General features: G+C 40.8%; 1 protein-coding gene across 3 annotated transcripts in view; it reads left to right on the top strand.

The window, feature by feature from the left end:
• LOC123767087 (titin homolog) overlaps window positions 1-16808 on the top strand; it is a 92140-nt gene that overhangs the window by 20270 nt on the left and 55062 nt on the right. For all 3 annotated transcript variants that reach the window (XM_045756581.2, XM_045756580.2, XM_069304760.1), the window contains exon 5: window positions 1118-1267. In XM_045756581.2, coding sequence (XP_045612537.2) covers window positions 1118-1267 — 150 coding nt within the window. The remainder of the gene's footprint in view (window positions 1-1117; window positions 1268-16808) is intronic.

Raw genomic sequence — 16808 nt, 5'->3', positions numbered from 1 at the left:
CATCAACAAGCAGAATACATTTGAGAAGAAAGTTGAAATAATTAAGAATGTTGAGAACGGAGTCCCGAGAAGTGTTGTGTGCGCTGAATATGGCATTGTCAAAAGTACTGTTTTTTTTATCTTAAGGCAAAACCTGTAATTTTTTTACTATTTCTTTTGAAGGGAAAGTGATAAGGCAATACAAAATAGAAAGGTAAGTAAAGCAAAAGTGGAGAGTGTTGATAATGCAGTGTGGGAGTGGTACAAACAGGGGTGTGAGGTAACGAAGAAGCCAGTGGCAGACTGGCTGCTCATGGAAAAGGCATGTGAATTTCACCAAGCAGTGAAAAATCCTGAGGCTATCTCTTGTTAAACCCTCCAGGCTATCTCTGGCTGGCAACCTAATGAGCTAGCCACCTACCAGCAGGTTCTCTTGGGGAAGGAAAGCAGCAGTGAGGATGTGGGAGAGAGCAGCAGTGAGGCTGTGGGAGAGAGCAGCAGTGAGGGTGTGGGAGAGAGCAGCAGTGAGGGTGTGGGTAAGAGCAGCAGTGAGGGTGGGGAGGAGAGCAGCAGTGAGGGTGGGGAGGAGAGCAGCAGTGAGGGGTGGGAGGGAGAGCAGCAGTGAGGGGGGGGAGGAGAGCAACAGTGAGGGCGAGTGGGAAGCTTCCAAGAAAGCTGCCATTGCCTCACCTGCCCCTGACTCATCACATGTTGACCCAAATGTGTCAACATCTGATGTCACCTTATTAATCTCCACCTCAGTCAACCCAACACCATCAACATCCACCACCACCTCTTCCACATAAATAACTATGCTCCATCAACAATGATCATCAACATAACAAGTGGATCATGACCTCTCTTATTGGCAAATACAACTTTTACTGCTGAAAAACAAATTTGGCAGACGAGAACTGTATTTGAGAAATTTACATTTTAATGTGATTTTGTTTCAAGCATAGAATATGTAAATAAAACCACAGTTAAATTTATAATAACCAGAAAACAGTGTTGCTGAATGATTGAAGATAAACTGCATTGCAAATATGACATGTATCTTACTTTAATATATGATGTCATTTTACAGTGTTGCTTTTGAAAGATGTAAATTTGCATATTAACACTAGTTCATTACCAGATTCACAGGGAAGGTATTCCCCATCAACACCTGATCAAAGGGTACTTTCCAGTCTACCACCTGGAACTTCAATACTGCGCATCCCTCGACCAAAGAAAACCAGTAGAATACCATTTAGTCTGGATGAGTGTATGAAGGCATTTTTAAAAGGTAATTTCTTTTTTACTATGGCTAATTATATTTTATATGCATGATATCATCATTTCTGTTGGGAGAGTTTGCAGCTATAGCAACAATAAGTTTATTCGTACATAATATAACTTCCAGTCACATACTTCTGTTGCATAAATAACTTTAGGCACAAATAGCAAATTGTAGCCGAGATGTAACACTTAAATTTGGTAAACTATTATTAGATTTTTCAAATTTGAAACACAGATGGATATATCTGAAATATTGTTAGCTAATACAGTAGTGGTATTTTACTTCATTTTATCTTTTTTATTTGTAAATCAGCTCATTTATGGTGTTCTCTTATTGTACAATATTGCATTCAAATTTTTGCCTTGTATGTTAACACTGCATTCCAGGGCTAATGCTAGTTTTTTTCCATAGTGACCCAGGGCCTTTAGTCATTCATTCATTTACAGGTGAATCTTGCTTACCAAAGGAGATGAGATTTTCTATGCATACAGTCAGTCTATTAGGCTAGATGAACCTACTGCCATGCTGGATACACAGGCTAGACAGACATGTCAACATTCTGTTTGATTATACTGTTCCCCCCCCCCCATTAAACCTGTACGAGTGCATATTCCCTACCATTGATTGTGAGGTAGCATTATAATACTATCATGACTGTTAATACCACTGCAATTTCTTGTAAATATTTAAACGATTACATATACAGTACAAATAAAAATATTAGCTACAGTCTTTGCAGTTCATCGTACAGGTATGCACCTACCACCCTTCTTCCATCACCAAGCACTCTGACCCCTTCCAACCTAAGGTGAACACGATCTTGTTCCAATCATATGTAACTGTTGGGTTACTGAGGACATATAAAGAGTCGCCACCCTCAGTAACATTTTCATTATCTCACCAACACCACTCCTAGCAAGTCTCCCCACACCCACATGCCAATACTAGCTTTCCAGCAGCTACACGCCTACTCTCACAATCTGACACAGACACACACACACAATCTTTATCTTTCTCATAAAGAAAGAGATCTAGGGGTGGTTCTAGATAGAAAACTGTCACTTGAGGACCACATAAAGAACGTTGTGCGAGGAGCTTATGCTATGTTTTCTAACTTCAGAATTGCTTTTAGATACATGGATGATGAAATACTAAAGAAATTGTTCACAACTTTTGTTAGGCCAAAGCTAGAATATGCAGTGGTTGTGTGGTGCCCATATCTTAACCCCTTAACTGCGTTGCCTCCAAATATGACACCCCCGCAGTGCGCAGGAAATAAATTCTCTGGAAAAAATTCTTTTTTCTTTTTAAAGTGTCAGAAACCCTTTCCTCAGTATGGGTATGTAGAAAAAAAATCGAAATTGTACTTACTTTGGCTGCTATGGGGTCCGTAAGTTGGGGCGTGACGTCATCATTCCCTGTTCGCCCGTGACGTACGCTCCCGGGGCCAGTAGGGCGCTCGAGGCGGGGCGTGCGAGTTGCCGCGAATATATTTTCGTTCATTTTTTGCGCACAGTTCCAAATACATTTTTTTTTGTTTTTACGTGCTAATCCTATGGATAGTGAAAACGTACACTATATTATGGCAGTAAAACATCCGTACTGTCCGAAGACACTGTGTTACGTGCATGACACTTGTGTACACATATGCAGCACATATTTACTATGTATCATGCTAATTTATGTATATATACAATCTATTTACACACTATACACTGTCACACACTATATACATTCACCATCAACACATTCAGAACACCGCGAGTGAGAGCAGCCACACCCAGCCAGCCCTCCCTCACTTCTCCAGCATTGTATTCGCCAACTTTGCCCCTCCCATCATACAGTTATTCACACCAATGTTTCATGTTCATTTATGTATATTTACAACATATGTACACACTATACACTGTCACACACAATATACATTTACCATCAACACATTCAGAACATCGCGTAGCAGCTGCTTCGTATGGGCCAATAGGAGCTGCCTCGTATGGGCCAATAGCAGATGCCTCGTATGGGCCAGTAGCAGCTGCCTCGTATGGGCCAATAGCAGCTGCCTCGTATGGGCCAATAGCAGCTGCCTCGTATGGGCCAATAGCAGCTGCCTCGTATGGGCCAATATCAGCTGCCTCGTATGGGCCAATATCAGCTGCCTCGTATGGGCCAATATCAGCTGCCTCGTATGGGCCAATATCAGCTGCCTCGTATGGGCCAATATCAGCTGCCTCGTATGGGCCAATATCAGCTGCCTCGTATGGGCCAATATCAGCTGCCTCGTATGGGCCAATATCAGCTGCCTCGTATGGTCCAATATCAGCTGCCTCGTATGGGCCAATATCAGCTGTCTCGTATGGGCCAATAGGAACTGCCTCGTATGGGCCAATAGCAGCTGTCTCGTATGGGCCAATGGGAGCTGCCTCGTATGGGCCAATAGGAGCTGCCTCGTATGGACCAATAGGAGCTGCCTCGTATGGGCCAATAGCAGCTGCCTCGTATGGGCCAATAGCAGCTGCCTCGTATGGGCCAATAGCAGCTGCCTCGTATATGCCAATAGGAGCATTTGGCCATGAACACATTCAGAACACCTCGAGTGAGAGCAGCCACACCCAGCCAGCCTCCCTTACTCCAACATCTTACTCGCCAATATTGCTCCTCCCACCATACTGTTATAGTTCTTATTACACATGTTCTATATACCTATCTACATGTTTTATTTACCAGAACTATGCAAGTAAGCCGGTATTGTGTCCAAACAGTACAGTGGCCACCATACACTGCATGAAAAATCACACAGCAGACGACGCTACGATTACGTCACCTCCCTCACCAAAATAGCTCCTCTCAACATTCTCCTGTTGCTGTTCTTACACTATAACAATATGCCTTCAGCTGAATTAACAATATGCCTTCAGCTGAATTAACAATATGCCTTCAGCTGAATTAACAATATGCCTTCAGTTGTTAACAATATGCCTTCAGCTGAACAAGTCTATGTGGGTGGGGACGAGGACAGGTTGACGAGTTTAGCAGTTACCAGGGAGGATGTTCTTAAACAAATAGTAAAACTCAAACCAAACAAATCCCCAGGGCCGGATGAAGTGTTTGCCAGGGTGCTTAAAGAATGCAAAGAGGAGCTTTGTGACCCACTGTCAACCATATTTAATAAATCAATAGAGTCAGGCAGAGTGCCAGAGTTTTGGAAAGTTGCTAATGTGATACCAGTTTTTAAGAAAGGAGATAGATCACTTGCGTCTAACTATCGACCAATTAGCCTAACGTCTATTGTGGGAAAGTTACTCGAATCTATAATAGCAAATAAAATTCGTCTTCATCTTGAAAAACATAAATTAATAATTGAGTCTCAACATGGTTTTATAAATGGCCGTTCATGTTTAACAAATTTGTTATCTTTTTATTCTAGCATTGTTGAGGCAGTTGATAGTGGTAAGGATTGCGATGTTGTATACCTTGACTTTAGCAAAGCTTTTGATACAGTGCCACATGAAAGACTGATTAAAAAGATAGAGTCTCATGGTATTGGGGGTGCTATAGAGGTTTACAAGTGGATGAAGTGGATGAATGGACATAACCGGGGGGATATTAATAGGGTATTAAAAGTATCAACACAGGACAGAACACGAAACAATGGATATAAATTGGATAAGTTTAGATTTAGGAAAGACTTGGGTAAATACTGGTTCAGTAACAGGGTTGTTGATTTGTGGAACCAATTGCCGCGTAACATTGTGGAGGTGGGGTCCCTCGATTGTTTCAAGCACGGGTTGGACAAGTATATGAGTGGGATTGGGTGGTTATAGAATAGGAGCTGCCTCGTATGGGCCAATAGGCCTTCTGCAGTTACCTTTGTTCTTATGTTCTTATGTTCTTATTAAGCTGGATTAGGGCATGGCTATACCAAAGGAAACAGAGAGTTAGTATAAATGGAATCAAGTCAGAGTGGGAAAATGTTGTAAGTGGAGTGCCTCAAGGCTCTGTCCTGGGACCTCTGTTGTTTATAATATATATAAATGATTTAGATTCAGGTTTGAGTAGCAACATTTGCAAATTTGCCGATGATACGAAAATCGGTAGGGAAATTAATTCGGAGGAGGACTCACTATCACTTCAAGTTGATCTAGATAGGGTTTTGAAATGGTCAAAGGATTGGCAGATGCAGTTTAATGCTGATAAATGTAAAGTTCTGAGGTTAGGTAATGATGATAGAGTTACAAGATACGAGCTAGATGGTGTTGTGATTGCGAAGTCGGATTGCGAAAGGGATCTGGGAGTTATGATTAGTAAGAATTTAAAACAAAAGGATCAATGCATAAATGTTCGTAATAAGGCAAATCGGACACTTGGATTTATTAATCGCAGCGTTAGTAACAAGACACATGGTGTGGTTCTCAAGCTATATCTTGCTCTAGTTAGGCCCCATTTAGATTATGCAGTTCAGTTTTGGTCGCCATATTATAGAATGGATATAAATTCACTTGAACGTGTCCAGCGTAGGATGACTAAGTTAATTCCCCAAATTAGAAATCTTTCATATCAAGAAAGATTAACAAAGCTTAAGTTGCATTCACTGGAAAGGCGAAGAGTTAGGGGCGACATGATAGAGGTTTACAAGTGGGTGAATGGACATAACAAGGGGGATATTAATAGGGTATTAAAAGTATCAACACAGGACAGAACACGTAACAATGGGTATAAATTGGATAAGTTTAGATTTAGGAAAGACTTGGGTAAATACTGGTTCAGTAACAGGGTTGTTGATTTGTGGAACCAATTGCCGCGTAACGTGGTGGAGGTGGGGTCCCTCGATTGTTTCAAGCGCGGATTGGACAAGTATATGAGTGGGATTGGGTGGTTATAGAATAGGAGCTGCCTCGAATGGGCTAATAGGCCTTCTGCAGTTACCTTTGTTCTTATGTTCTTATGTTCTTATATACACACACTATATATACCCGTGTACATATGTTTTGCCCATAGCGAACCACTAAGCTAGTATGGTGAGCAAAACAAGAGTGGCAGCCACACACACACAATGAGGCTACCTCAATTCTCGCCCTCCCTCCCTCACCAAAATTCCTCCTTCCACAATACTATGCACAATGCTAATTATAACCACAATCCTGCTATTATCACAATCCTGCTCACTAATTCCTGTAAATGAATAATTGACCACACGTTTATTTTGAAAAGGAACCTAAGAAATCATTTGAAGATTCCTAGATGGACGAAATAATGCTGTGGTGCTGTGGCTAGCGCTGTGAACATCGTGAACAGCATTGAATCACTGATATTTGAACATTGTACCCAGTCATTATCACACTCAGGCTCTTCTATAATACTATCATAGCTAAATAATACAAGTTATATATATATTTTGACATTATTAGGCAATGCTGTGGTCACACACTGAACAGCAGTGCTGTGCGCTCATGCTGCGAGCTCCAGCTTTGGTTGCTCACACACTACTGAGGCTCCCACACCCGGGAATGTTGACCACGATTTTTGTTAAAGATGGCGTCTGTTTACAAGAGCCCTGAGGAAGCTGATGTGAACCCCATGTAGCCGCAGGAGTTTTGAATGGAACGTGAAAAATACAAATACCCGGAGGCGCGTTGCGCAAACCAGACATGAGCCTGCAGGTGCGTTGCGCAGTTTAAGGGTTAAGAAGCACATCAACAAACTGGAAAAGGTGCAAAGACATGCTACTAAGTGGCTCCCAGAACTGAAGGGCAAGAGCTATGAGGAGAGGTTAGAGGCATTAAATATGCCTAATCTAGAAGACAGAAGAAAAAGAGGTGATATAATCATTACATACAAAATAGTAACAGTAATCGATAAAATTGATAGGGAAGAATTCCTGAGACCCGGAACCTCAAGAACAAGAGGTCATAGATTTAGACTAACTAAACAAAGATGCAGAAGAAATATCAGAAAATTCACTTTTGCAAACAGAGTGGTAGACGGTTGGAACAAGTTAGGTGAGAAGGTGGTGGAGGCCAAGACCGTCAGTAGTTTCAAAGCGTTATATGACAGAGTGCTGGCGAGACTGGACACCACGAGCGTAGCTCTTATCCTGTAACTACACTTAGGTAATTACAAGTAGGTATTTATACACATGTCAGTGTGTGACCATCACACTGAGTGTGTCACACTGCTGCAGGCTCCAGAATAATTAAAATTGTTTAAGTGTTGGGAGTAGGGTGAGGGTTGCAAGTGGTGTCCCAGAACACATGGTGTAGGGAATTTGAAAAGAAACTAAGAGATAAGAAATAATTGTCTGTGAATGAAAAATCTTGGCTAGAAAAGTTGATCTTTCAAAACTGCAGAATGTCAACAAAGATGGCCGCCACCACACGGGAGGACAGCACCACAACAAAGGCATGTTTTGCAGGATTTTCACAACAAGATGTAATAAAAGGTGGTTTTCTTGGCAGGTTAGTGATTATGGAGGACATGCTAAAGAATTATGAAGAAAAGGTAACTAAGTTAAAACAAGAAAATGAAGGTCTCAAGATTGAGTTTTGTAATTTAAAAGGAAATATTTTCCAGCAAGATAAGGAAATTATCAGCTTGACTAATAAGGTAAGGTTACAGGAGGAACACATCAAGGAACTAGTGAAGGATAATAAGGCTTGGAAAGTGAAGAGTAAGGAATTTGAAGAAATTAACAAGAAAATACTCATATGGTGAACAACTCCAAGGGAGCCTGAAGGCTAACATGGAGTTAGGCAAGGAGATGCAATGAGAAACTTCATTGGCAATTCAAATAGAGGAGGTTAGTAAAGAACTAGAAAAGTATAAAGAAAAAATAAAGAGATATATGCCCAAGTTGTAAAAAGAGACGATTAAGGAAATGTGTTTGGAAGTCCAAACCAGAAATGACAAACAAGAAGCGGGTCTTAGGCAAGCAGTTAGGAAAGAACTAGTTACCAACAGTAAACTAGTACAAAACACTGCAGATAGTCCATAATAAGTTTTGGATGTTTAGAGAAGGAAATTTCATCTAGGGTGGACCGAGCGGCAGAAGAGATGAGAATCGTAGAAAAAATAGTAGGATTAGAAGAAGGGCCTTAATTCAAAGGAGCATGTCAGTGATTTTAGGATAGGTAAATATGAGAAACACAATTTAATGGAGTGAATTATATGACAGAAATGCTTCGGAATACCAGAAAATTGCAATGTGACAAGGTTGGCAAACTTTGGCCAATAAGACAAGACCTCTCAAAGGAGGACAGAGAAAAGCTGAAAATGAACCTCATTGAACCAAAACATCTAAATGGGGATAGAAATGAAGAAGAGAGGAATTCTCTTTTCTACAAAGTGTCAGGGACCAGAAAGCTTGTGAAATGGTACATAAAAACAAAGCAACAAAATCATTAAAGTAAGGGGGTGTAAAGAACAAGAACAAAGGGAAGGGGAACATGTTCCTGAAAATAGTATATACCAACAGATGGAGTTAGATCTAAAATATTGGAGTTGAAGGATATAATTCAGCTCAAAGTCCCAGATATTGTCGCATTAACAGAGACGAAACTTGAAGAAAATATTTTAAATGAGGTCGTATTCCCAAGGGGCTACTCAGTTTGGAGATGTGACATTAAAACTAGGAAGGGAGAAGGAGTGGCTCTGCTGGTGAAAGAACACCCGAAGGTAAGAGAGTTATAAATTGAAAACCCTCGAGATATTGACATAATGGCATTGCAGCTCTGTAATCAAGATAAGCTGATAATTTTAAATGCCTACTGCCTACCAGCAAGCAACACTTGGACAAAGGAAGAACTCGATGACAAATGAGAGGGCCTCATAATGGTCATGAGAGAGATTAAGGTAAGAGATCAGACACATCCATGATGAGGCCTTCCCAAGACCTCAAATACTAAGCGGCCTGCCAGACGACCCAGATGAGTGGCCCATCTCGGACCCGATCTACACCAAATGAAGAATAAAGAAGAAAAAAAAATAAATAAATAAATGAAAAAAAAAAAAAAAAAATAAAAAATAAATAAATAAACAAACAAATAAAACTCCTACAAAAAAATATAAAACCAAAAAACCATTTGTCGTGGCATCAGAAGTGTAACTACCCTGATGTTTCTAAGATTAGCCTCCTTCAGCCAACTCCATCGGCTCTAGTGCTTTAGGACACCAACAAGGTCACAAACACTAGCCCCCCCAGCCAATGTACTGACAACCCAACATAACACATACGCAAACAAACAACACATACTAAAATGCGAACCCATGGTGGACAGGCCACCGAACTTTCAAACCTCCTCTCTCTCTACACCCGCACCCTCTTCCTGAATTTCATCTCCCCATCCCTCTACCTCCCCCATCCTTTCCATTCCCTATGGACATCAAAGTGAAAAAATTAAGGTAATTGCTGACAAAGATAAGTCTCGATTGTTGGTACTGGGGGACTTCAACTTTAAGGCAATAGATTGGGAGGCCTATGAGGTGAGAACAGAGGACATTTGGACAGGCAGATTTGTAAATCTCATCTTGGAGACATTTATGTATCAACACGTCAAGCAGGCGACAAGAATGAGGAAAGGGGATGTTTCGTCAGTACTAGATCTAGTATTCACCAGGAAAGAAGAGGTATTTAACATCCAGTACCTTCCTGCCTTGGGAAAGAGTGATTACGTCCTCTTGGACATTAAATATGCTATGCGATATAAATTAGTAGATAATGAGGACATTGAAACAGTAGTTAAACTCGATTTCAAGAGAGGACGCTATGAGGAAATTAGAAATTTTTTTCATGGGTATAATTGGACAGACTTGTTGCTAGGCAAGTAAATGAGATGTAAGCCAAATTTTGTGAAATATACTATGAAGGCACAGAAACATTCATACCAAAACAGAGGTGCAGACCTAGGAAACAGGATTGGTTCAACAGACATTGCGAGAGGGGCCAGAGATAAAAAAACAGAAGCATGGAATCATTATAGGAAGAGGCCAACCCCCCCAAACATACCAGCGATACAAAGATGCAAGAAACAACTACACGTCAGTAAGGAGAGAGGCAGAGAGGAACTTTGAGAACAGTATAGCAGACAAATGTAAATGAAATCCGGACCTTTTCTATAAATTCATTAAAAGCAAGCTGCAGGTAAAGGATAATATTCAGTGGTTGAAAATGGGGGACAGATACACGGAAAATGAAAAGGAAATGTGTGAAACATTAAATAAAAAGTTCCAAATTGTGTTTGTACAAAATGAAATCTTCAGAGAACCAGACACAATAAGAATTCCAGAGAACAACATAGAGTACATAGAGGTGTCTAGAGACGAAGTGGAAAATATGCTCAAGGAGTTAAGAACAAAGCAGTTGGCCCAGATGGAGTTTCTCTTATTCTGAGAGAATGTGCACCTGAGCTCAGCATTCCACTTCAGCAGATTTTTCAGACATCCCTGTGTGCAGGAGTTGTAGCAGATGCGTGGAAAAAGGCTAACATAGTTCCAATCTACAAAAGTGGCAGCAGGGAAGACGCCCCTCAATTATAGACCCCGTATCGTTGACAAGTGTAATAGTCATAATATTGGAAAAAACAAAAAAACTAAATGGTAGAACACCTGGAGAGAAATGATATAATATCAGACAGACAGCATGGTTTTCGATCTGGAAGATCCTGTGTATCGAATTTACTCAGTTTCTACGATCTAGCCACAGAGATTTTACAGGAAAGAGATGGTTGGGTTGACTGCATCTAGACCTAAAAAAGGCTTTTGACAGAGTTCCACATAATAGGTTATTCTGGAAACTGGAAAATATTGGAGGGGTGACAGGTAAGCTTCTAACATGGATGAAAAGTTTTTTGAATGATAGAAAAATGAGGGCAGTAATCAGAGGCAATGTATCAGACTGGAGAAATGTCACAAGTGGAGTATCACAGGGTTCAGTTCTTGCACTGGTGATGTTCATTGCCTACATAAATGATCTACCAGATGGAATACAGAATTATATGAACATGTTTGCTGATGATGCTTAGGTAATAGGAAGGATAAGAAACTTAGATGATTGTCATGCCCTTCAAGAAGACCTGGACAAAATTAGTATATGGAGCACCACTTGGCAAATGGAATTTAATGTGAATAAATCAACCCGTCCTCTTAAAAATAACGTCACTTTTGGCTTGTATGCGCGATATGGCTAAATTTGGACGTAATTTGAAATGAAATCGACTCACAAAAGTGACGTTCTGTTCCCTTTTCTATTTGAGTCGTCCGGCTTACGCGCAGAGGTTATAAGAGGACACTTTAAATTAACGTTTTTCATAACGTTTTGAAACTTTATGAGAATTTCCTGCCCACCTAACCTATCAGAGGACCCTTAACTTACTGTTGTTGAAAAAAAAAATCCCAAATTTATTTTCTTTTTTTTTTCATTTTCAAATTACGTCCAAATTCGGCCATACAGGCAAACGGCCAAAAGCGACGTTCTTTTTAAGAGGACAGGTTGAATAAATGCCATGTTATGGAATGTGGAATAGGAGAACATAGACCCCACACAACCTATAAATTATGTGAGAAATCTTTAAAAAGTTATGATAAAGAAAGAGATCTAGGGGTGGTTCTAGATAGAAAACTATCACCTGAGGACCACATAAAGAATGTTGTGTGAGGAGCCTATGCTACGCTTTCTAACTTCAGAATGGCTTTTAAATACATGGATGGTGAAATACTAAAGAAATTGTTCACGACTTTTGTTAGGCCAAAGCTAGAATATGCAACGGTTGTGTGGTGCCCATATCTTAAGAAGCACATCAACAAACTGGAAAAGGTGCAAAGATATGCTACAGTACTAAGTGGCTCCCAGAACTGACGGACAAGAGCTACGAGGAGAGGTTATAGGCATTAAATATGCAAAAACTAGAAGATAGAGGAAAAAGATGCGATATGATTACTACTTACAAAATAGTAACAGGAATCGATAAAATTGATAGGGAAGAATTCCTGAGACCTGGAACTTCAAGAACAAGAGGTCATAAATTTAAACTCATGAAACAAAGCTGCCGGAGAAATATATGAAAATTCACTTTTGTAAACTGTCGCAGACGGTTGGAACAAGTTAGGTGAGGTGGTGGTGGAGGCTAAAACTGTCAGTAATTTCAAAGTGTTATATGGCAGAGTGCTGGGGAGACGGGACACCACGAGCATAGCTCTCATCCTGTAACTACACTTAAGTAATTACACACATGACACTTTCCAGTGTTAGGGACTGGAAAGCCAGTGAAATGGTACATAAAAACAAAGCAACACAATCATTAGAGGAAGGGGGAGTAAAGAACAAAGTGGAAAGGAATATGTGCCTAAAAATTGTATATACCAACATAGATGGAGTGAGATAAAAAAAATACTGGAGCTAAGAAAGATAAATTCAGCTTAACACTTTCGCCTGGGCATGACGCAGCATTGCGTCATCCGTTTACTGTCGGTAATACTGGGGATGACGCAGCATTGCGTCATCCACTTTAAATAATCGCCAAAAATCAGGTTTTTATCCAATTTTTTGGGGACTGGTTTTAAAATGCGCACCGATGTCTTCCCATTTTCTTTGTTGAGCCTCGTGGCCCTCAGGTGGCTTGGCACACACCGTGGGCCCATTGTTTTCGCTCCACTGTTGTAACCAATGTTGCCTCCCCTTGCATCTCAAACGTGTGTACATTTCGGCTATTTTCCGTGGCTATATTTCTTACTGCGGCTTTAGAAACTATCTACGCTTACTCCACGATGGATAGTGATCATGAACAAGGTCCTTCCAGGAAGAAAATTGCAAAAGAATGGCTTGAAAAGGGCGGGAATTGGGAGTGTAGCTGGAAGGCGTCTGAGCGCTCACTTGCGGCTAATGCGTGGCCTGTCTTCAACTCGTCGGCGGTTGGAGCGTGACCAGGTTTTTTATTTTATATGCTAATGTTCCTCTAGAGAATTCAATTGCGAACCCATTGAGACCAAAATGAAAGACCTAGGACGAAAATTGAGGTGACCAGAGTGAAAATAGTGAAAACATTTTATCGTGTTTGCGCGCTCCTGGGTAACTCGTTCGCACTTTCTCTGTTTGCTGCGGGTAATTAGCTGGGCTTTTGGAGTTTATATGCATTTAGTGCTGTAGAGAATTCTATTGCGAACACAATGATACAAAATTTAATCTCGTAGGGCGAGAATTAAGGTGACAAAGTTGAAGAGAGTATACACTTTTCAGAATTTACGCGCGCTCCCGTGACACCCTGGGTCCCATATCGCACAGTTGAGGGGTGGCGCGCGGGGTACGCCAAAGTGTTAAGGTCCCATATATTGTCTCCCTAGCCGATTGGCCGAGCAGACAGCACGCTGGACTTGTGATCCTGTGGTCCTGGGTTCGATCCCAGGCGCCGGCGAGAAACAATGGGCAGAGTTTCTTTCACCCTATGCCCCTGTTACCTAGCAGGTAAATAGGTACCTGGGTGTTAGTCAGCTGTCACAGGCTGCTTCCTGGGGGTGGAGGCCTGGTCGAGGACCAGGCCGCGGGGACACTAAAAAAGCCCTGAAATCATCTCAAGATAACCTCAAGATAACCCTAATAGAGACTAACTATTTTAAATGAGGTTAACTATTTTAAATGAGGTTAACTATTTTAAATGAGGTTGTATTCTCAAGGGGATACTCAGTTTGAAGTTTTGACAGGAAAACTAGGAAGGGTGGGAGGAGTCGTTGTGCTGGTAAAAGAACACCTGAAGGTAAGAGAGAGTTAATAACTGAAAACCCTCGAGAAGTTGACATAATGGCATTTCAGGTTTGGAATCAGGATGATAAACTGATAATCGTAAATGCCTACAGCCCACCAGCAAGCAACTCATGGACAAAGGAGGAACTGGATGACAAATGAGAGGGCCTCATAATGCTCATGAGAGAGACTGTAGTAAAACCAAATACAGAACACACAGTAATCACAATAGCGTGATGTATCAAATGAACAAATCCACAAGAGCCATGACAAGGATTCGAACCTATGTCTGAGAGCATCCCAGACGCTGCCTTAATTCGACTGAGCTACGACATTGTAAATTCTTTTGAACATGTCATAGCTCAGCCGATTAAGGCAGAGTCTGGGATGCTCTCGGACATAGGTTATAATCCCCGTCACGGCCCTTGTGGATTTGTTCACCAAATACAGTAACGATAAATCACGATTGTTGGTACTGAGGGACTTCAACTTGAAAGCAATAGACTGGGGGAGGCCTACGAAGCAAGAATGGAAGACATTTAGACAGGCAGATTTGTAAACTTGATTTTGGAGACATTCATGTATGTACACGTCAAGCAGGCCACAAAAATGAGGAAAGGGGATGTTCCGTCAACACTGGATCTAATATTCACCAAGAATGAAGAAGAGATATTTGACATCCAGTATCTTCCTACCTTGGGAAAGAGTGATCATGTCCTGTTGGAAATTAAATATGCTATGAAGGGCATATTTCTTGAATATTAATATAATCTAGAAGAGCACGGGGGACATTGAAACAGTTGATGCACTAGACATCAAGAAAGGACACTATGGGGAACTTAGAAAATTCTTTAATGAGTTTAATTGGACATACTTGTTGCTTTTCAAGGAAGTAAATGAGATGTATGCCAAATTTTGCAAAATATACGATGAAGGCACACAAACATTCATACCAAAACGGAGACCAGGCTGTCAGCTGTCACAGGCTGCTTCCTGGGGGTGGAGGCCTGGTCGAGGACCAGGCCGCGGGGACACTAAAAAAGCCCTGAAATCATCTCAAGATAACCTCAAGATAACCCTAATAGAGACTAACTATTTTAAATGAGGTTAACTATTTTAAATGAGGTTAACTATTTTAAATGAGGTTGTATTCTCAAGGGGATACTCAGTTTGAAGTTTTGACAGGAAAACTAGGAAGGGTGGGAGGAGTCGTTGTGCTGGTAAAAGAACACCTGAAGGTAAGAGAGAGTTAATAACTGAAAACCCTCGAGAAGTTGACATAATGGCATTTCAGGTTTGGAATCAGGATGATAAACTGATAATCGTAAATGCCTACAGCCCACCAGCAAGCAACTCATGGACAAAGGAGGAACTGGATGACAAATGAGAGGGCCTCATAATGCTCATGAGAGAGACTGTAGTAAAACCAAATACAGAACACACAGTAATCACAATAGCGTGATGTATCAAATGAACAAATCCACAAGAGCCATGACAAGGATTCGAACCTATGTCTGAGAGCATCCCAGACGCTGCCTTAATTCGACTGAGCTACGACATTGTAAATTCTTTTGAACATGTCATAGCTCAGCCGATTAAGGCAGAGTCTGGGATGCTCTCGGACATAGGTTATAATCCCCGTCACGGCCCTTGTGGATTTGTTCACCAAATACAGTAACGATAAATCACGATTGTTGGTACTGAGGGACTTCAACTTGAAAGCAATAGACTGGGGGAGGCCTACGAAGCAAGAATGGAAGACATTTAGACAGGCAGATTTGTAAACTTGATTTTGGAGACATTCATGTATGTACACGTCAAGCAGGCCACAAAAATGAGGAAAGGGGATGTTCCGTCAACACTGGATCTAATATTCACCAAGAATGAAGAAGAGATATTTGACATCCAGTATCTTCCTACCTTGGGAAAGAGTGATCATGTCCTGTTGGAAATTAAATATGCTATGAAGGGCATATTTCTTGAATATTAATATAATCTAGAAGAGCACGGGGGACATTGAAACAGTTGATGCACTAGACATCAAGAAAGGACACTATGGGGAACTTAGAAAATTCTTTAATGAGTTTAATTGGACATACTTGTTGCTTTTCAAGGAAGTAAATGAGATGTATGCCAAATTTTGCAAAATATACGATGAAGGCACACAAACATTCATACCAAAACGGAGATGCAGGACCAAAAAACAAGATTGGTTCAACAAATTGTGAGCGGGGAAGAGAGGAAAAGTCAAGAAAATTGGTTCAATATAGGAAGAGGCCTAACCCACAAACATACCAGCACTACAAGCAAGCAAGAAACAATTACACAACAGTGAGGAGAGAGGCAGAAAGGAACTTTGGAAATGGTATAACGGACAAATGTAAAATAGATCGAGGCCTTTTCTGTAAATTCATTAAAAGCAAGCTGCATGTAAAGGATAAACACATTGTGTTTATGCTTCGCTTTCCAACTTCAGAGTTGCTTTTATTCATATGGATGGTGAAATACTAAAGAAACTGTTCATGACATTTGTGAGACCAAAATTGGAGTATGCAGCAGGTGCTCAAATATCAAGAAGCGCACAAGGAAACTGGAAAAGCTGCAATGGCATGCTACAAAATGGCTTCCAGAATTTGAGAAACATGAATTACGAGGAAAACCTAAAGGCAGTAAACATGCCAAAACTAGAAGATAGAAGAAAATGAGGTGATATGATTACCACTTACAAAATACTAACAGGAATTGACCAAATTGACAAAAAGGAATTCCTGAAACCAGCAACTTCATGAACAAGAGGACATAGATTCAAGCTAAGGAAACAAA

Source organism: Procambarus clarkii, chromosome 53, assembly GCF_040958095.1.
Source record: "Procambarus clarkii isolate CNS0578487 chromosome 53, FALCON_Pclarkii_2.0, whole genome shotgun sequence".
NCBI classification, from domain to species: domain Eukaryota; kingdom Metazoa; phylum Arthropoda; class Malacostraca; order Decapoda; family Cambaridae; genus Procambarus; species Procambarus clarkii.
This window is presented reverse-complemented; position numbering and strand designations above follow the sequence as displayed.